This window comes from Chenopodium album, chromosome 15 (genome assembly GCF_948465745.1).
Source record: "Chenopodium album chromosome 15, dcCheAlbu1.1, whole genome shotgun sequence".
NCBI classification, from domain to species: domain Eukaryota; kingdom Viridiplantae; phylum Streptophyta; class Magnoliopsida; order Caryophyllales; family Amaranthaceae; genus Chenopodium; species Chenopodium album.
In genome coordinates, this window is record NC_137848.1 from 15,583,266 (window position 1) to 15,603,798 (window position 20,533).

Here is a 20,533-nt window from a genome sequence, read left to right on the forward strand (position 1 = left end):
AAGGTCTAAACTAAGTTATTCCGAAATCTTAAAACGATGGGTTGGTCAATGCTATTGAAATCAATTCAATACAACAAATGAAAATAATTTATTAAAACACTAGGGAATTTAGGATCCACATGCACCAACGATAAACTTGCTAATTTGATGGGAATTTGATCAATTAAGCAATGCGAGGGAAAACGATATATGCAATCAAAATCAGTCAAAGAGCTATTTCCTAGGGTCAAGCTAGATGTCTCTGCAAATGATATTAAAGGAAAATCGCAAATCAAGGTCAATCGATAATAAAAGCATTCAAATCAATTGTTCGTATCATTGAAAACTATTATGCAATCTTGCATGATCATCAAGGTTAGCTACTCCTCTTCAAATCAAACACATGCACAAATTTCATCAACCAATTTAATCACATCAACAAATCAATCAAAAACCCTAAATTAGCTATTGATTATCACTAATACATGTTTCACCACATCCCTAGCAAAGGAACTACTCAGTATTCATGGTAAAATTGAAAAGCATAAAAAAAGTAATCATCAATATCATCATCAACATTATAATCCAAATAACAACAATCAAAATCAAGCTAAACAATAGAAATTCAACAATATATCAAAATCAAACATAAAATTGCATTGAAAAGGAAAGAATTCTTACAAAACTTTGATCAATATCAAAGACGAACGGAATGAAGATCACAATATCACAATCATCAAACACCAAGTTTCTCTCTCTAAAATATAAGAACAAATTCTTCAAAATCCAAGAGCTTCTCTCTTTAAAAATTCATCAAAGTCTAATTCTAATTCAATTCTAAGATCATTCTTTCTCTTGAAACGAAGGAAATCTATATAATAAAACTAAATATAGAGAAGTTAGTTAGATGTCCAAAAGGGACCTCAAAAGGCGCGGCCTCTCACCCCTAAGTGCGGCCGCAACAAAATGCGTATGGAATTAAGGAGGAGAGAGCGCGCGGCCGCTCCTGGCACCTGCGGGGCCGTGCCAGCCACATGCGCGGCCGCTCCTCCCTCACGTGCGGCCGCGCCCTGGGTGCTGGGGAAATGCTTGGTGCGCTCGAAGATGCACCCGTGCGCTCCATATGATGCATGTTGCGGAGGCAGTCTCTTGAAGCCTTTACGGTGGGTTCAACACCGTCTTTTAATGTCCACGCGACATGAGAGCGCGACCTTGAAGACTTAACTCTTGCACTCCTTTGCTTTTGAGCTTCAAAAGGGAGAAACGAGATGCATCTTTAGCCTTGAATACCCCGAGAGAATTCCAATGAGCTTCTCGAACCTCACCAACTTCCTAAAATCAAAGAAAAGCAAACAAGTAAAGAAGAATATGCAAAATAGACTAAGAAATGCAAGAAAGTAAGAAAGAAACTAAAGAAAATACAAAATAGAGAAAATACAAGTAAAACTAGAGAAAAGGAAAGAAAAGAGATGCAAAAGTAATGAAAAATCATCCTAAAAGAAGATAAATGAGTGTCATAAATGACACTCATCACAAGAAAATCACCAAACAACCAAGACTACCTCAATAACTCAATCCACAACAATTCAACATTAAACTAATTCTACACAACAATGCTCTATCATCAAATAAATCAATTACAACAATCCACCAAAACAAGCATGCTCTTTATTCACACAAAAATCAATTTCCTAACACTACTACAAAAAGCGTGTTTTTTTGGACGCTTTTTAAGCCTTTTTTCGACGCTAAAAATTATCGAAAAAATATTTCTCAACGCTGCTAAAAAGAATTGATAATAAAGATTTCATTACAGCAAAATAAGTAGGCATACAATTGGCACTGCACAACAGCCTTGTCTACATGACCTAGCTCTATAAATTTTAAGTCGCTGTGTGCTAGGCCTACATTAGCATAAAACAAAATACAAACTGAACTACAACTTGTTTAGGTACTGAACATCATTTAATCAAACTTAGCGCTCTTAAAGACAGTTTCTAATTCAGGTAAATCAACAACAAGCTGTCCTGAAGTTCCTTCCCCCATTTCCTTCTCGTGAGCCAACTGCAAAATCTTTTTCCGCTTAACAGGACACTTAGGCGGATTAGTCATGACAGGAATATGTGCTTCTTCATCATTTGGAGTCACATACCCCTCATGAAGGACAGAGTTCAGAGGTTCAGGCTGTTTAGGAGCTGCCTTTACTTTTTCAACATGTTCTTTTAAAATTAAATATTTCTCTCCTATTATGCAACATTCTCTACTCCATTTGGTTGCAGTTCCATAGTTAGCATCAATAATTTCAATGTTGTATCTACAGGCTATATGGAAAGCAGCCTTCTTTGCAACTCTCTGCTGAGCAATGCTTGCCTCAGAACAAGGTTCACTAAAAATGCACTCCATGCCAAAATTACTACGAGGACAAGTGACCATCACCCAAGAAATGTAGCCCTGGCCTTCTACCCAAGTAGTTACTATAGCAGTTGCAGAAACACCAGTTCTCTTCACGATAACCTCCAAGAACTGTGCATAGTCAATTGAAACATGCACAACATCTACTGGCAAACTGCTTCCTGAGTGTTGTCCAGCATCTGACCCTCTGAACTCCCCTATTCTCTTGTAGCATTTCTACACATTTGTGCTTAAAAAGCCTCACACGAAGCCGGTACATCTTAACACGGTCATAGGTAAAATCAGATACCTGCACCCCAAACCGAGTAACTAATCTCTTAACGGCCTTATGGGCTGATCTTTCACGAGAGTCATGAACTGAAGAGGCATCACCACCATAAAATAAGAACTGCCCTTGGCTATTTGGTCGGCTAATTCGAACAGCAACATTATTCCTAGCATTATCTACAACTGCATAAATAGGTGGTGGAAAACGTAGCCATGCAGTGATCTTTTCTAAAAGTGGCTCAAAAGGGATGAAAACTTTGTTTGGTCGGGTTGACATAACCTGTAATTAGAGTAGGCATGTTTAGGACTATGGATACTTAAGAGAGGACAAACTTAGAAATGGACCTTTAAAACACTCACGAATTCAAATATCAGTTCCTCACATAACGAAAACGAATAATTCAAACATGTCGTCTCACATTAAAAATCTAATAACACCTACCAATACCTTCCACCTTAAACTTCAATTGTAACAAAACAAGGAATAAACACTCAATTTTTCTAGCACTATCTACAATCACATAAAACAATAGCAGGAATCTTTTATCTAACATGAAAAAAACAAGTGTCTAATTGAATTTGTAGAAAATAATATAGGTGGCTACCTTTAAAGCAGGGCAAACAACTCATACACTGCTTCAGCTGCAGCCAAAACACAACGACGAATGCTGTAATGACACCTGTAGGACAAAAGGAAAACCAAACGTGTCGAGCCCTTTAAGAGTGGGATCTTGAAAATAAAACGAACAACACAATTATAGCAAAGACAATTGCCACCAACACACCAAAAACCACAGTGCAGCAAATCTGTTTAAACAACAAATCATAATGAGATCAAGAGAACACCCTAGTTTTAAAACCAAAGGAGAACTGAATTAAACAGACTGATTAGTAATTTAGGACATATTTGTCTTAAGCACTATATGTACCATATAATAAATATAAATATAAATTCAATAACAAATGACAAGGAGACAGGTACATGTATAGTAGGGTAATGCAAATTAGTTAAACTGCTTAGCAAAGCAGATGTATTTTCAAGTCAACCTATAATTCCAGAACAATTGTCCAATGTAGATTAGATTAGTTTTGTAACAAGAACAAGCAGGATTTGCCAATGTAGATTTATAGTAAGGTATAATTCAGTTCAGATGTTCAAGAGTTTGGATTTGTTCAATTAGTTCAAAAGGCTGTACTGTTAAATAAGCAAAGCAAACCCCAATGTAAAACCAACCTGTTATCACCCCGAACCACCTCAATCACAAAGTTTCACAAACCCTCAGAATACAACCCTCACCCAGAACACCATTTGCAAATGTATTGACACATATATATAGGCAAGCATTCATCCCATTAGCAACCCTTTAATCACCGACATTAGAAACAGAAGTACTACTTTAACAGCTCAGCATACACCACAACCACAAAAAAATCCAAGCCTATTGTCAAAAGCTAAGAATATGTAGTCAAAGAAGTAGCAGGTACCCTATATGTACAAAATAGGGGCTACAACTCTAAAAAATAACCCCCAAAACACCACATGAAGCTTTAACACAAAAAATAATCAACAAATAAATGTAATTAAGGCACTGTTAACAGGAATTCTGAAAAACCAAAGCTAAATTAAATAAGCCACACAAATGAACCACTCTAATCCACAATAACAGCTACACAAGCATGTATAAAGAAAAAACTCACCATCACTACAATTAAGTAAGGGTAAAATGTAATTTAACACCACTATTAACAGGAATTATGCAAAACAATAGCTTAATTAAGTAACCATCTACAAATTAACAATTCTAATCCACTTTAACATCAACCAAAAAGAATGTACTCAAAAAAGAGCTCACCGGAAACAACAGCGACGACCCGTTGACACCCCGAAGACAACCATCGCCAACACCGGAAAGCCGTACCTTCCATCGTGAACATCCCACCAATTCACAAATTGAACAAAGCAAAACTCTTGAACACCGTACCCACTCAATGTGACCATCTGCAATTTCAATTTGTGAAATGCTCAACTACAATAGTAGCCTAGCTAGCTGGCAAAAAGGAAGCTTGTAGATAGACATGTGCATGCAAGGGTATAAGTGGGAAACCATTGAAATTAGGGGCAGCAAGGTAAAAACGCCACGTTTCACTGTTCTTAAGCCAAAGAACTGTAGATAAGCACAGTGTTTTTCGAATTGTATTTTTATAAAGTTTATTTATTTATAGATAAAGAGAGTACTTATTAGGCTATGTTGTGCTGCTCTATTATTATTCTACAATATTTTATTGGAATAGTAGTTGACTAGCTTCGTCGGAGCAAAAGCCTATACAAGTATATTAAAGCATATATATATTGATGACATAGGATTGGTATGACCATTATTTTTCACTGATTATGCACCTCAGTAAACACATTAGTAATGACTTCAATGTAATAATTGCTAAGGCTATGATTTATCAGTGCAAACAAAAGTGAGGTACGCAAAAAGCTAGAATACCACTTACAAGTTATCAACAAACGACGGGTTTTTATCAATTAATCACTAACCACCCAATATCTAACACAAAATACATAAACAACTCGTTTGGTGTGCTCCGAGTCGCACTATATAGCTGCTTGTAAAAAAAATAAAGATAACCCTATGATATTAATCGAGTAATCCTTGTAATACTCACCGAGCTTAAGGTCGGGCTTAGAAGGAGTTTTCAGGTCAAAATGTGTATGATTGTCTTACCACTTATGACCCTTATAACACTGACGAATTAATCCTTGTAATATTGATCAGATAGCCCCTATAGCAATAATGATGTAACTTTCATGATGACTTAACCATACTATGCGGCCAGCCATATATAAGAATAATTTTTTAGTAAAGATTGTTTGATTTATCTCAATAAAAATGTTATAAATAACACTAGTAGTTAGAGATTGATGTACAATGACAATGTTAAGTAAAAAGTGAAACAAATAAAAACAGATGAAGAGTCCAATATCTTAAGGATAATTCCCAATTTCTCTTCTTGAGAAACAAAGTATGTATCTCACGGGGTTAATTTCATACTTTCGCATAGAAAATTAAGGGTAAAAGCGTCTTTTAGAGATATTAGTCTAATTTCAACATCACATATATTAACGACACAGTGATGGAGTGCGTTACCCTCCTTCACTCTTTTACAACTGCCCATAGTCTCATTTACTCCTGCCCATTTGAGGAGCATCGATCTTTAATGGAGTTTCAAAAGCTTAAAGGCTACTTCAATGGAGGAAGATGACACCCTTAGGGGTTGATCTTGCCCTTTTTTTTTCTCCCTTTTATATTAGGGCCGGGTTTCATTTAATTTGGCGGCGAAGTCGCCGAAAATGGCGGTGTTGGTGGGGGATGGGTGAGGATGAAAGCTCGAGCTCCATTAATGGAGCTTGATTGAGAAAAGGAGGAAGAAGAAGAATAGCGTTATTGTATTGTTAGGCTGTCGACTGTGGTGTTGTTTGAGAACATATGCCGCAGACGAGGAAGGTTTGTAGTGTTGATTTGAAGATAGCTACGTTGTAACAGAGAATTTAGATCTGGAAAAATGACTTTCATTGTTGTTGAATTCGACACTTAACGCCGTGACTAACGGTACATATTAGCTATTTCAGTAAGTATTACAATCAGCAATTTCATGCATTAAAATATTATGATTTATCAATTTTCAATGCAAAAAAATTTCAGAAATGCTATTAGAGATACAAACTTTGTTTCTCAAGAAGAGAAATTGGGGTGCTCCATATCTTAAAGTCTTAGATAGGCGGTCTTATTAGGCTGCAATTTTACAAACTTTCACGGCTAAATTATTTAATAGCCTTTTTTTAAAATATAAAATTCCACTTGCTAAAACTTTACATCGGTTATTGTCGATACTTTATTACTACACTTCAAGACATTATATAAACAAGGCACTATCCTTTTAGTATCACAGCCTAGAATATCCAAAGAAATTCCAATATACATTTTGAGATCTGAAAAAATGTCTAGTGTAACCTCTGGTTCTCAACCTATCGCTTACTTTCATCCAACACGTTGGGGTGACAAGGTTTTAGAATTCACTCCTCTCAATAAGGTTCTTTTAATTATTCTTACTCTTCGCAACTTATTTAAATAATTTAATAGTTCTTGTTTTGCATATTAACTTTTCTTTTTGTTGAACTTAAGAACATGGATACAACTTTTTTTTTTTTTTTTTTGAAACAAAGATACAACTTGATATAATATAGTTTTTATCAATTTTTTTTTCCTTCCATAAAAGGTTGAAATCATATATATCTTTTAGTGTTTTCAAAAAAAAAAAGTAGATCTTTTAGTTACAATTTAAGTAAACGAATTGAATTAAACAAAAAAAATAAAATAAAATAAAAAACAGAAAAACTAATACAAGTAACACGAATTCAACCTTTTATAAATGTATTGTAATTGTATAAACAAATGAAATTGGATGATATAGGCAACCAAACTTGAGAAAGAGCAACAAGTTGAACATCAAAAAGAGGAAGTGAGGAAAGAGCTACTTGCAAGAGTTGCAAATGTTAACACGCCATTGGAGTTGCTAAATTTCATCGATGCAATCGAACGCCTCGGGTTGGCGTATTACTTGGAGAAGGGAATTGAGGAAGCTTTACTTCAAGTGTACGAAACCTACCATGATCAATGTGACAAAGATGATTTGTACCACGTTTCCACTCGATTTCGAATCCTCAGGCAACATGGCTATCATGTGTCTTGTGGTACGTAACAAACAATAATTTTGTTTTAGAGTATTATTTTATTAATCATCATAAATGTATATAATATTACAGTAACTCCGAATGTGTAATGGACATTTTATGACAATTGACATTCTATTTGCCTTGATTGGTGATGAATAATGAAGATGTTTTCAAGAAGTTCAAGAATGACCAAGGAGGCTTTGACGATTGCAAACTCAACGACACTCGAGGCATCCTAAGCTTGTACGAGGCATCCCATGTTCGTATCCATGGAGATAATATCCTAGACGAAGCTATCGTCTTCACCACTACTCATCTTAAACTAGTAGTCAATGAGTTGAGTTCTCCTTTGGCTGAACAAGTAGTTCACGCCCTTCACCAACCACTTCACCTAGGCTTTGTTCGATTAGAGTCAAAGCATTACATCGGATTTTATGAACAAGATGCTTCCCACAACAAAACTCTTCTCAACTTGGCTAAGTTAGACTTCAATTTGCTTCAGTTATTGCATCGAAAGGAGTTGCAAGATATAGATAGGTAATTCTCTACCTATTTCCTTAGTTTTTATTTACTGATAATAAGAGAAGTAGCCTCTCAGCCTTCTAAATTGACCATCTCTCTTTTTATATTAATGTGAATGGACGTATCATTGACCATAATGAAATTGAAGGATCGAGTTTCAACAAGTTGTGACTTTGAATGTCCAATTAGGTGGTGGAAAGACTTGTATTCAAAGGCACCATTTGCAAGAGATAGATTGGTAGAGGCCCATTTTTGGATATTGGGATGCTACTATGAACCTAAATATTGTCGTGCTAGACAAATACTCATCAAACTATTTATGATTGTGGAAGTCTTTGATGACATATTCGACGCATATGGCTCTCTTGAGATCTTGAAACTCTTCGTCGAAGCAGTTCATAGGTACGTAAATTCAATCATATTATACATGTATCAAAATTGTGCTAGATCATTGATCATATATCATAGTACTATTGTTTGGGAAAATTAATTTAACTGTGCAAAGTAAATACATAGGTGGGATTATAGCTATGTAGCTCAACTGCCAGAATATTTCAATAGTGTGTATCAAGTGCTTCTTGAAACATTAGATGGATTTGAGAAAGAGCTAGCTGAAGAAGGCAGATCATACGGTGTACAAATTTATAAAGAGCAGGTATGTTCTGCTTCAATTCAATTCACATGAATTATTTGTTGTTATGTAATAGGGCATGTACTGTTGAGGATCATGGAGTGGAGGGACGGTTTGCCCCTCCATCTCCCCCAGGAGTGATTTGGGTTCGATCCTCACCCTGCCACTCTTGTGATAGGAGGCCAGGGCACCCCCGTATCTTACCGTGTAAAAAAATGTAATAGGGCTTATTCGGCAATAGTTTAGCCACAAGTGAAATTTCTTGGCAATTATTCCAATTATGACAACTATTTATGGTCACCTCGTTAATAATTTGATCTTATGATGGTAATGCTTGATTAAATGCATTTTGTTCAATAGTTTTATCGTGGTTGCGAGGCATGGCTTCGAGAAGCCGGATGGCTCAAGAAAAAGTATACCCCTGAATATGATGAGTATTTGGAAGCTTCTATAGTGTCAATTGGCCAAATTCAGGGGATCGTCGGATCATACCTTGGCATAACTGAACCCATTGCAACCAAAGACGACTTTGAATGGGTGTGCCAAGATCCAATGCCTAAGGTAGTTGAAGCATCACTTATGATCATTAGGCTATTGAATGACATCGCAAGCACCAAGGTATATATAATTTACATATGGCCACATTCTTAGTTTTGTTTTCCAGTTGCATGAAATAATTTGCGCGTATAAATTATTGATTTATTATACATATGTATTGCAGATTGAGCAGGACAGCAGAGACCATGTAGTCTCCTCTGTACAATGCTACATGAAGGAAACAGGAATTGCAGACGAGCAACATGTTTATCAAGTACTAGAAAAGAAAGTGGAGGATGCATGGAAAGATTTAAACCAAGGAATGCTTCGACCATACTCGATCCCAAAGCCTTTATTAGATCGGATCATCAACCTTGCTCGTGCACCCGAAATCTTCTATAAAGGAAGAACTGATGGTTTTACTGTTGTCAACCAGATCATACAGGATAAAATTGCATCACTACTTTTTGAGCCTATTCCTATATAACTGCGCGTAGCTTTTAATCAATTTGGTGTCCTATCCTAGCTTGTTGGCCGATTGGTTATCCCATCGAACCTCCTGAATTAAGACTACATTTCTATTTTAGTTCGTCTCAAAATAATCAACACCATGTTCTCTGATTTTACTTTTAATAACCCATATATCAAATAAATACTGTAACTATATTCTCTATGTTTTGGCATGTACGATACAAGTGTATCAAATAAACTCTTTTAAGTACTGTAGGGCGATTTGGCATGTAGAAATGTTCAATTCAAGTGTATCAAATAAAATTTGAATGCTTTGAATAAAAAGAAAATATGTTAGTATTCCATTTACAAATTTGGAGATCGAATTTTCATTTCTTGGTTTCAAGAAAAGGTTCAGTTAGTGGTTTCTTGTAATTTCATTGAGATAGAAACCTCTGTACAAGACTTACGTGGTGTCGACGAGACAGAATTTTCCCTACTTGAATCGTAAAGCAATTGTGAGATACAATTTTCTACATTAGAAGACTTCCGCCGATTGTGTCCTTGTTTATTTGACCCACCCTACAATTACACATTGAAATATTACAGTCTTTCTTAGGATTTAAGGAATATAACCATGTGTGATCATGTTAAAAACTTAAAATCGTTTAAATACATACATCAAATCCACTCATCAGCTTTTTGGCTTTTATATAAATCTACCATCTATTGTAAAGCATACTTTTATCATATACACATTTGAAAATCCTATGAAATTAACAAAAACTAGTAGCTGTTAGTTTTTGGATAAAAAAATCTTAAAAATTGCAACCATTACTATTGACTCTCATATAACAAAATACCTAGTATGATAGAGCTGAATGTGAGCTCTAAAGAGATCCAAATGCATGTAAATTACCCCTGAGGTACTAACAAATTATAGACTTTTCAACTAAAGATCATTGTGCATATGCTGATAATATATATGTACTTGTATTGCGGTCTTGTAGAAGTGAAACAACTAGTTAACACCATGCAATAAATAAATTCAAGGAAAACTTATTGGTGCCTTGTTCAGCCTTCTCATTGAAGGGGTTTGTGCAATCGAAGATGCAGCAGCTGCAGCAGCCACACGAATCCTGCAGAAAATTAAAAGCAAACAGAAGCCAAGGTTGATCTCATCATTCAAGAATTATGCCAAACGCTATTACAATTTACAAAGAAACCTTTAACCATGATATTGAACATACTGATTATGCACATCAACATATTCATCTGTCTCATCAACAATTTCCTCCTGAAATGGCGAAAAACTAGCTAGTCAAGTGTATTTCAGACAGTATAAAGGGTTATGTTAACATACGTACACTAGGATATAAACGTTTACTGTCCATATATACCTGTAAAAGTTCTTCAAACACATCCTCGAGGGTGATAATGCCAATGACCTCGCCATCTTCAACACCAGATTGAAAATTTGTGGCAGCTTGCCCATTCATAGTGATAGCCTTCCAAGTTTTATCGATGTCAATAACTGTCTTTTCCGAGCTCTCTTCTTCCTTCGGAAGCAATGGAGTTGTTAATGCGGAATCCTCAGTCGTGGCATTATTGTAATCCCTTGGTTTCTCTTCATGGTTTCTTGTTGGGCTCTTGCTTTTCGCTCTAGTCTTTACAACTGCGGCCATATGACTACTTCCTTTTTGGAACTCATTTAAAATGTCATAGAGAGGCATATCACAAGGTACCCTAGCAAAGATTGAATAAATATTTAATTTTGTAATCGTTTCTTACATTGCAACGGAAAATAACTCAAAGATGTTGCAAGAGTAGGCATACCTTGGAATTCTGCGGATGGAAACAGCACTGACAGGGGTCTCTGTTTCTGCCCGAACAGTAAGCAGACTTTTTACCTTAACATGAATCAAAATACGTTATGGATGAGCACCATTACGAAGATAATATAACTGTAAATCTATGGATGTAAAACTTGTGATTCCATGTGTGTACCAATGAAAGAAACCTACCAATAATAGACCGATAATGTTTTTTGGATTTTCAGAATATACAGGAACACGACTATGGCCCCTTGCTAGAATTTTTCCCATTGCTTCCCTGTATTTTAAGTAAAACAATTAGGGAATATACCAAATTCAATGTTTATGGTATACGCCTACAACGATAAACCTTGAATGGCATCACAACACATGTTTTTCAGATTTCATAGAACTAGTCATCACCATCAACATAAGTTACACATAGAACTAAACACAAAAAATCTCTTAAAATTATTATGATTTAAGGCATAAATCAAAATCTACAATTCCCCAAATTAAAAGAAAAGACAAGAGGCTCAAGAGAAAGTATGATAGGAGTATGGACTACAGAAACACGATATTGTACTACGTATGAACTATTATGTACAGCTTCTTAAAAGGCATATAATATGTTCAGGAGCTTACCAGTCTAGCTTCGAATGAACATCTAATGAAAATGTTGACTCAATTGGCGTCATTGCTTCCTTGGCAGTCTTCCTCCCACCACAGAAAAGAATAAAATTGAAGACTTAGATACTAGACTGACATACTGATGAAATTGAAAATACCTTCTCAGTCAAATCTATCAAATGAAAGAATCTACAGTCTGTCTACAAAGAGATGACATACCTTCTCAGTCAAATCCAGAGCACCACTGATAATTGTTGTTTCGTCATGGGTAAGATCACCCCCTTTGCCAGCCTACACTTTGATCAAGGTAATACAGGAACATAGATAAATAAGACAAGTTATTAGTATCAAAAGATTTTAGTGTGTACGATGTTAATTTACCTCCTTGCTATAAATGCTAACAAGCGCTTTCAATTGAGCACGCCTGAAAAGAACCTCGTTATGCCCCAACAAATAGTCTAGAACCTGACATATAAGAAAATATAATGCCCAACATTAGTTACTACATTGCATGATCGATTTGCATCATATGACAGCTCCAAAATAGAAATTGATTGAGGTAATACCTTGCCAATCGGATATGCAATTGGGTAGCAAATTATCATCAATATACGCACAAGCCAGACAAAATTTGCACCAACAGCAAGTCCATATCTGGTGCATATAGCTTGAGGAATAACCTAGTATATATGTTACATCATGAACTTCATAAATGTGATCGTAAAATTTATTTTATCACATCCATTGTAGGTTTATCCTCAGAATTTTACCTCTCCAAAGAATAGAACAAAAGTTACTGAAAGAACTATAGCCAAAAATTGATTGACAAGCTTATCCAAGTATAAAGGAAGGGCCTGCAAAAGACAGTTTAGAAATTGATTACATCAAAAACTGAACAATTAATTTTACATAATTATAAGAAAATAAGTGCACAGCATCTTGCTAACTAAAGCAACAAGAACAAAGCAGTATTGCTAAAAGATGCTGACATTGAAGAGCAACTCGGAGTTGATTACTTTATACCTACATGTTTTTTGGCCACCTTAAGCATCATATACTAAGAATTGTATCAAAAATTCTTCTCACATATGTATTTAGACATGGTGTCCATCAAGCAAAGAATACAGCAACAATTATAACACATGAAATTTGATAAGTTTGATGATCTAAAATTAAACTTGAAGATACTAAAAACATGAAAAGGGAAGTCGAAATGTAGGTACATACCTCCATAGCACAAGCATTGCATAGAAGCAAGGTGACGAGCAACTGATGTTGCTTCTGAACAACAGGAAGAATGGCAGCTGCGTATACAAGCATACAAATCACTCTACTATATATATATATATACAAGGTAAAACAACAAAGGTTGGGAATTGAAAGTAAAATGAAGACTTGTAAAAAATGTTTTCTAATTCATATCTACCCAAATTATTGTCCAATGATTGATATACGAAGTAGTAGTTTTTAATCATGATTGTCATATTTGTTGTGCATTCTCATAATTCTACCTTAATCAATGAAAATATTTTATTATTCCACAATTCGTTCATTTTTCATTAAAATTTCTTGTAAAGCAATAACGAATACATTTTTCATTCTTCAACAACGAAAATTCGACAACATTATATACATTATAAGAAATCGACAACACGAAATCGAGGAGAAGAAAAGAATGATCACCAGCTTGGTTTTTCTCAGAAGGATCACCACTACGTTGGAGAATTTCAAGGTCAACAAGACTAAGAGACATCAACCCAAGAGTAAGACCCGACATTATACCCGCAAAAAGTACCATCATAAATGATATTGCTGCGTATATTATCCACCACGTTGACCCGAACGGCAACCGCCTTACCTCCGCTAATTCCACCGCCCCTAAACAACGCGCCGCCGTGCGCGCTAATGTGATTGCATTCATCATTATGTGCATATTTTTCTTTGTTCATTGATCAAATACCTATGTATATTTTGAATGTTGATGACATTTTCTTTGATGAATTTGGGTTGAATTAGCTAAATCTGTTCATTATGATTGGGAGGAAATTAATGTGCAATTCTATTTCTTTATTTGGAGAGGTCTAGGTTCCAAAGATTTAAGGTAAGTAAATGTGTTTAAATAGTGCCAAATGCCAATATGATTTTATGAATCGTGATTGTGGGGCCAATAAAATCTTCATAGTTCGTTTTTCCATTTTCTTTTTTTTTTCCTCATTTTATCTTAATCTATATCCCTTTTCCCATTTTCTTACTTTTACTCCAAAATAACTGATATAGTCAATTATAGACCGATTTGACTTTATTTTATATAATTAAATATTAATAAATATTACTTTAAAATTATATTATGCAACTTTATAAAGTTTATATTAATATCTATTTAACAACATATTATGTTAGTATAAAATTAGCTAATACATGAAAATTAGCTAATATAATATTATATTTTTTTTTTTTTTTGAAACAACGACTAATATAATATTATAAGGGAAGGAGAATTTAATTATTATATGTGTGAATGTGTGACAGAATATATAAATCTGGGTCTTAACCATTTGGTTAATCTTTTGGTTGTGTGGATCTCTTAACATGGTATCAAAACCTACGTGATACAAAAGTGAGGAGACTCATGGTATATTCACACTTTAAGCTCAACGATCTCTCATATGAATTCAAGGGGTGTAATATAATACCCGTAACCATCAACTTAATTTTTTGGTTGATTTGATCAGCGCGATAGCGTGTATAAATCAATCTTGAGCATTAACCATCAACTTAAGATTTTGATTCCCGTAAAAATAAACTTAACCTTTTAGTTGAATTGGTTAATGTGAATGAGTATGTAAATCCGGGATCGGCTATTGAGCTATGCAAACAGCACACAGCACAAGACCTCACATAAGTTGGGGCCCCAAATTTTGATATTCATTAGAAAGTATAAAAGATTTTTAATGAGAAGATGTAACTAATCAAGACTTTCGTTGAGATGGTAAGTCAGACATTTGGTGATTTGAGAATTCGAAACTTTTGTAGTTATACTTCATATTTTTTTGGCGAAGGCCTTAAAAGGTTTGTGGCACTGGCCCTTAAAAGATTTACGGCTATTTCACCAAATGCTACCCGTTATTTTAAAAAATTCACCAAATACCATTAAGGTTTTCAAAATTCACCAAATGTCATCGAGTTTTTAAAAAATTCACCAAATGTCATTAATGACTAACAGCCGTTAACTCCGTTAATCATTAAGATTAAATCTTGACACGTGTCATAATATTATTGGTTCATTTTAATTATTTATTTTAAAAATAATATTTTTTTACTTTATTTCGTGGCAAAAATTGCTCGGGTATAGTTTTGGGGGTCATTTTGATCCTTTATGTATACAAATTAAGCTCGAAATTGACAAAAAAATAACGTAAATGCTCCGTTTTGTGTGTTGAAAAATATTTCGATTAGCGTGTCGTTATTTTTTAACCATCAAAATTGATCGGGTAAGGTTTTGGGGGTCATTTTGATCCTTTATGGAGACAAAATAAGCTTAGAATTGACAAAATAAATAACATAAATGCTCCGTCTTGTGTGTTGAAAAATATTTCGATTAACGTGTCGTTATTTTTTAACCATCAAAATTGATCGAGTAAGGTTTTGGGGGTCATTTTGATTCTTTATGGGAACAAATTAAGCTCGGAATTGACTAAAAAATAACATATATGCCCCGTTTTGTATATCGATATCGTAATATTTTTTTTCGGAAAAAAATGCGAAACAAGGTATTTACGTTTTTTTTTTGCCAATTTCGAGTTTAGTTTGTACCCATAAAGGATCAAAATGACCCCCAAAACCTTACCCGAACCATATTCGTCACAAAAATCGAAAAAAAGTATTATTTTTATTCATTAAAATAAGTAATTATTGTGTATTATTTTAAAAAGTAATGGCATTTGGTGAAATAGTTTTCCAAAGTAATGACATTTGGTGAAATAAGAATTGCATTAACGGAAAACTAACGTCCATATGCTAATAGTGGCACATGGTGTCATTGTATTGTTTGTCAGTGACATTTGGTGAATTTTGAAAACTTTGATAGCATTTGGTGAATTTTGTAAGTACTCAGTGGCATTTGGTGAAATAGCTAACCGAAAGATTTAAGACATTTTTTTTTATGTTTTTTTAAGTGCACATACGTACCACCCTACTTCTTTAATAAAGTTTAAATTGCACAAAAATAAGTTAAATTTCAAATTTACTAACGTACGCCTCAGATAAAATAACAATTTGATAAATTTTCTAACATTATGGTACTTTATTAATTTTGTGTTAAGGTAAAATTCAATCCCTGCTGGTCACAAAATTAGTAAAAATGCATAGTCACAAATTGTAATACATACTTTAAATTCCCTGCTAGTCACAATTTTCTTCATGAAACAAAATGAGTACTCTAAATTTCGTGCTAGTCACAAATCCTTCAATTACATGGCTGTAAGCATGCATAGTGCATCAGTAATCAGCTTGTATAAGATTGAGCATTGTGCCAACGGAAAGTATAGCACTAGAAAAATCTTCCCTCATTATGATGAGAAAAAGGATGATCGGCCACAAAGGTTGTCCGATGGTGGTGGCTTGGTGTTGATAGACGATTATGTGGCTAATTCTTTTGTTAATTGGTGGTATAAATAATCGTACTCCGTATTGGTAATTGATTAGTAAAGATCCGGAGAAGACTCGATATAATGAATATTACTTGTAGTCTTTTATTTTGTGATGATAGGTTGTTTAGTAGAAGCTGAGCAACATTATTTTATTTACAAAAGCTTTGTAGTTCAATGACAAACCAATCACCACCTATATTAAATGAAAAACAATGTCGTGGACACATATACACAAAGTAAATGTTCAAAGACTCAAATCTAATTTCTTACATTACTAGAAAAAATGAAGTACCTTGGCATACAAATTTCCAATTATTTCTACTAACACTATAATGCCTACAGACTCTACACTAGCACTAGATAGATCTAGCAAGCAAGATCACAATCTAAACACAACGAAATCAATATCATGTGAAAATGCAATTAAGCCACTTAACCTGAGCTCAACATTATCAATGCTTGAGCAGCTCCATCCTCCTCATTGGCATCATCATGCTGTTCTTCCTCATCATCTTTGGTATCATCATCAGTATCATCATGTTGCTGTTCCTCATCAGCAATATCATCATGTTGCTCTTCCTCATCATTGGTATCAGCATGTTGTTGTTCCTCATCAGTTATATAAGCATGTTGTTCTTCCTCCTCAGCGATATCATCATCATCACGATCATCGATATACAAACCAGTAAAGCTGACATCAACATTTCCAAGGCTAGGGCAGTGCCATTTAACCCAAGGTGGAGGGGGAAAGAACAACCCTCGATACAGCTTATGGTCCTTTTTTGGATAGTTCATGAGAAGCCTAACCTGCTTTTGTATGTTGAACACATGAAAATATTTATCATATGTTGGAAAAATGAGACTATTGAGGTACTCTAGTCCCTTTGGCATAGGCCTGCCACTTCCTTCACCATATCCCTCCACCCCTTCTTGTACATCGACATCAGGAAACCACCAACAAATCGTACTGGGCTTCCATTGTGGTAGATAATCTTTCAAAGATGGGATGCCAAATGACACCTCTTTATAATGTCCAAATCCAAGGAAAAAAGCTCGATCACCCAAGTTTTTCAAACGCACCCACTCTTTTTCTTCCTTATACAGGAACACAAACATTCTGCTAGTGCAACTCCCTCCACCACTATCCTCTCGTAACCCTTCGATGGCAACATACAACTCCTCATTCGACGACACCATCTTCAAATACCGTAACTCGTATGAAATCCCTTTGACATTAATTTCATTGTTCACTTGATTTTGTACCATATAATCAGGCCTATCTATGAATTGCATCGAAATCATTTCATTTTGAGGATCGATTACTCCGAATTTCCACTTACAACAATTACCCCCTGTTTCTTTGACCAAGATTACATAGAATTTTCCATTATGAAAAGCAATATCAAGTACACCTCCCCAATGGCGAATCTCGATGTCAATCCATTGTTTATCACCCAATCTCCATAACATCAACCCATTCTTTCTCTTACGATTCACTAACACAGCATACTTATAACCCGAATTCAATGCCCAACCACCTACAACTCGGTAGGATATACATTTGGGTCGGGTTTTACGGTCCCATAGATGAACCAAGTATATGGGTCTATCAAGTTCAAGAACCCGACAATCCAACAGATTGAGACCCAGTTTCCCAACAATGGGTGGATCCGAGTGAAAGTAGTCTAGGGTCAAGCCGTCATCAACCGGGTTAAGGAGGTGCCATTTGGAAGGTTCGAGTTCAATAATCTTGGCAACCCAAGCACCACCATCGACATCGACACCGGAAGAGGGGAGAGGAGATAGAAAGTAGAATCGGGTTTCGAGGAGGAAAAGAGGTCGGTCTCCGTAAAGAGGGTGTGTTGGAGTCCTGAAACAGGGTCTAAGATGGGAAGGACATTCAGGGTTTGGAGAAAGAGCGGTTCGCCAAGAAGAGCAAACGGCACGAAGACGGTGAAGGTCTGGCTTCAAACCATGGTGTTGGAGGATGTGTAAAAGTATGTCTCTTGGAAGATTGCTCCATTTATCCACGCTTTTTTGCTTGCCGGAGTAAGGCCTTTGTGTTTCCATTCTTGATGTTATTACTGGGAACAGAACAAAAGGTAGAAGAAACAGATTAATAGAACAACAGAAATGAGGGCCCCCTAGTTATATATATATATATATAGATGGAGGGAAAAAAGAATTAGACTCGTAGTCTTTAATTGATAGTCTTTAAGAGCAATTTGGGTATGGTTAATAATTCTTATTTTTGGAGCATCAATTATCCCCTTCATCTAAGACATGATGATATCTCTTGTAAGTAGACAATGTGAAAATTGAATATAATACGTATCACATTTATGAATTAGCAAGCCAAAGGCCCAATACTATATTAGTGATCAAGCAATAGGTGGTCTTAGTTGCACCAAGCTCTATAAAATGAATATTTAGTACAAATATTATGAATACGTAAAAAAAAAAATGAACAAACAGTAATAAAAATGAATAAGTATAAAATATAATTTTAGTACTAAAAAGTGAATATGTTTTGTAAAAATTTATCAATTAGTATATTAAAAATGAATTTGAATAGTATAATACTGATCATTATCATATGAAATAGAAAAATTTAAGAAATTTTGCACACTAGCGCATCCATCTATCCATCTTCATAACCATCATTTTTAGGACCGGAGACAGGACCTGAATCAACAAGTCCGATTCTGGTCTAGACCTTGAAAATCAGTTTCGGTCCCGATTCATCTTGTGTTAAGGTAAATTACAATTACTGTAATTTGTTAGGATATATTTATGTAAAGTAGATATATCTTGTTGTATATATTTGTGTATAAGGATTTGGGATGGAAAGACTACAAAAAGAAAAGGGCATCTTAAATGAAAGCAAAGGATAAATGGCAAAGATCGACTACATTCTGTATAGTAAATAAAACAAACGATAATTGTCACAATACATAGTCACCACATATATAATTATTTCTCTTTCAACATAGGAAGGTTAACCAAGTCAAAACTCTGGAAAACATGCAAAGTACTGAATGCTTGACCGGAGTACCGGAGACACCCATGCCATTCAAAGTTCACAGGGACACAAACACCACAAGCTTGACCGGAGTCGAAAACCACGAATCAGCAGGAAGCCTCCTGATCAAGTGGGAGAATGTTATAAATTCCAGCGGAGAAAGGAATTTCATAGCGCTGAAGCTGACCATCAAGAGGAGTCACATATATTGTGGAAGCACTGGAACGCTCCACTCTGAACTTGAGCAAGGTGATATTCATCCCAATACCGACACGCCAGGGCAACCCACTAGCAAAGCACATTACATTGTCATGCAAAACAAACAAGGTATCCCACATAACAAACTGCTTGATGGCACCATTAGGCAGTGTGCCCCAAGTGACGGCGAGCAACTCATGGGTGGTCAAGTCTTATGCACGAAATAAACCACATAAATCCAATTCTTCACCCTCAAAAACCCTACTCAGACCACTCAGACAGTCAGACTGGCTGGACTGAAAGACTTTGCATTTTGCTTCAAAAGCTGTAAAACTATTTTAGCTATTGAAGGCTTGAATTAGAACAAGATGCTGACAGCATGTCAGCCAAAAGAACATATACAAGCTATAAAAGGATTTATGACCACAATCACAATGTGAACATATTGTTTTGATAGGTTTTGTTACTTTTGTGAAAAAAATATAATCTGTTAGGAATTTAGGATATAGGGGAATTAGAAGTGATCAAAATTCAGGCCGGGTTAGGCCGGGCTTAACATAATATCTAGTAATTAAAAATGAGTTTTCCACCATAGCCCAAACCCGCCTTGATCACCTCTATGATATATCTATCTTATGTATATACTCCATATTTTGATAAGTAGTTTTAGGCGACTTAGGT

At 35.2% G+C, this 20,533-nt stretch overlaps 2 protein-coding genes and 1 long non-coding RNA gene across 3 annotated transcripts; 1 reads left to right on the forward strand and 2 right to left on the reverse strand.

Moving 5' to 3' along the window:
• Positions 1 to 833: 833 nt before the first annotated feature.
• On the reverse strand, positions 834 to 4,815 carry LOC145582001 (uncharacterized). Its single transcript, XR_014099720.1, has 3 exons — positions 4,512 to 4,815; positions 3,264 to 3,338; positions 834 to 1,311 (listed from the first exon to the last, which is right to left on the reverse strand). It is a non-coding gene; the product is annotated as an uncharacterized LOC145582001 (long non-coding RNA).
• A 1,848-nt stretch (positions 4,816 to 6,663) lies between these two features.
• LOC145580898 ((-)-drimenol synthase-like) lies at positions 6,664 to 9,689 on the forward strand. The gene is made up of 7 exons (XM_081637981.1): positions 6,664 to 6,756; positions 7,138 to 7,417; positions 7,564 to 7,936; positions 8,111 to 8,323; positions 8,438 to 8,576; positions 8,913 to 9,170; positions 9,274 to 9,689. Exons 1-7 carry the CDS (start codon positions 6,664 to 6,666, stop codon positions 9,574 to 9,576), a joined length of 1,659 nt encoding a protein of 552 aa, XP_081494107.1. The 3' UTR covers positions 9,577 to 9,689.
• A 264-nt stretch (positions 9,690 to 9,953) lies between these two features.
• LOC145580899 (DUF21 domain-containing protein At4g14240-like) lies at positions 9,954 to 13,884 on the reverse strand. The gene is made up of 13 exons (XM_081637982.1): positions 13,667 to 13,884; positions 13,211 to 13,287; positions 12,754 to 12,837; positions 12,550 to 12,663; positions 12,365 to 12,448; positions 12,203 to 12,274; positions 11,999 to 12,066; positions 11,564 to 11,651; positions 11,376 to 11,449; positions 10,940 to 11,285; positions 10,790 to 10,836; positions 10,609 to 10,678; positions 9,954 to 10,121 (listed from the first exon to the last, which is right to left on the reverse strand). Exons 1-13 carry the CDS (start codon positions 13,782 to 13,784, stop codon positions 9,954 to 9,956), a joined length of 1,410 nt encoding a protein of 469 aa, XP_081494108.1. The 5' UTR covers positions 13,785 to 13,884.
• Between the last annotated feature and the right edge of the window lie 6,649 nt (positions 13,885 to 20,533).

What these genes read in the sequence shown, in the direction of transcription:
- LOC145580898 (XM_081637981.1), top strand. Translation starts at nt 6,664, where the DNA reads ATGTCTAGTGTAACCTCTGGTTCTCAACCTATCGCTTACTTTCATCCA. An exon ending in TGGCTATCATGTGTCTTGTG is followed by an intron (nt 7,418 to 7,563) that starts GTACGTAACAAA and finishes TGAATAATGAAG; the next exon opens with ATGTTTTCAAGAAGTTCAAG. An exon ending in TTCGTCGAAGCAGTTCATAG is followed by an intron (nt 8,324 to 8,437) that starts GTACGTAAATTC and finishes GTAAATACATAG; the next exon opens with GTGGGATTATAGCTATGTAG.
- LOC145580899 (XM_081637982.1), bottom strand. Translation starts at nt 13,784, where the DNA reads ATGATGGTACTTTTTGCGGGTATAATGTCGGGTCTTACTCTTGGGTTG. An exon ending in TTAGCATTTATAGCAAGGAG is followed by an intron (nt 12,275 to 12,364) that starts GTAAATTAACAT and finishes ATCAAAGTGTAG; the next exon opens with GCTGGCAAAGGGGGTGATCT. An exon ending in ACATTATCGGTCTATTATTG is followed by an intron (nt 11,450 to 11,563) that starts GTAGGTTTCTTT and finishes ATTCATGTTAAG; the next exon opens with GTAAAAAGTCTGCTTACTGT.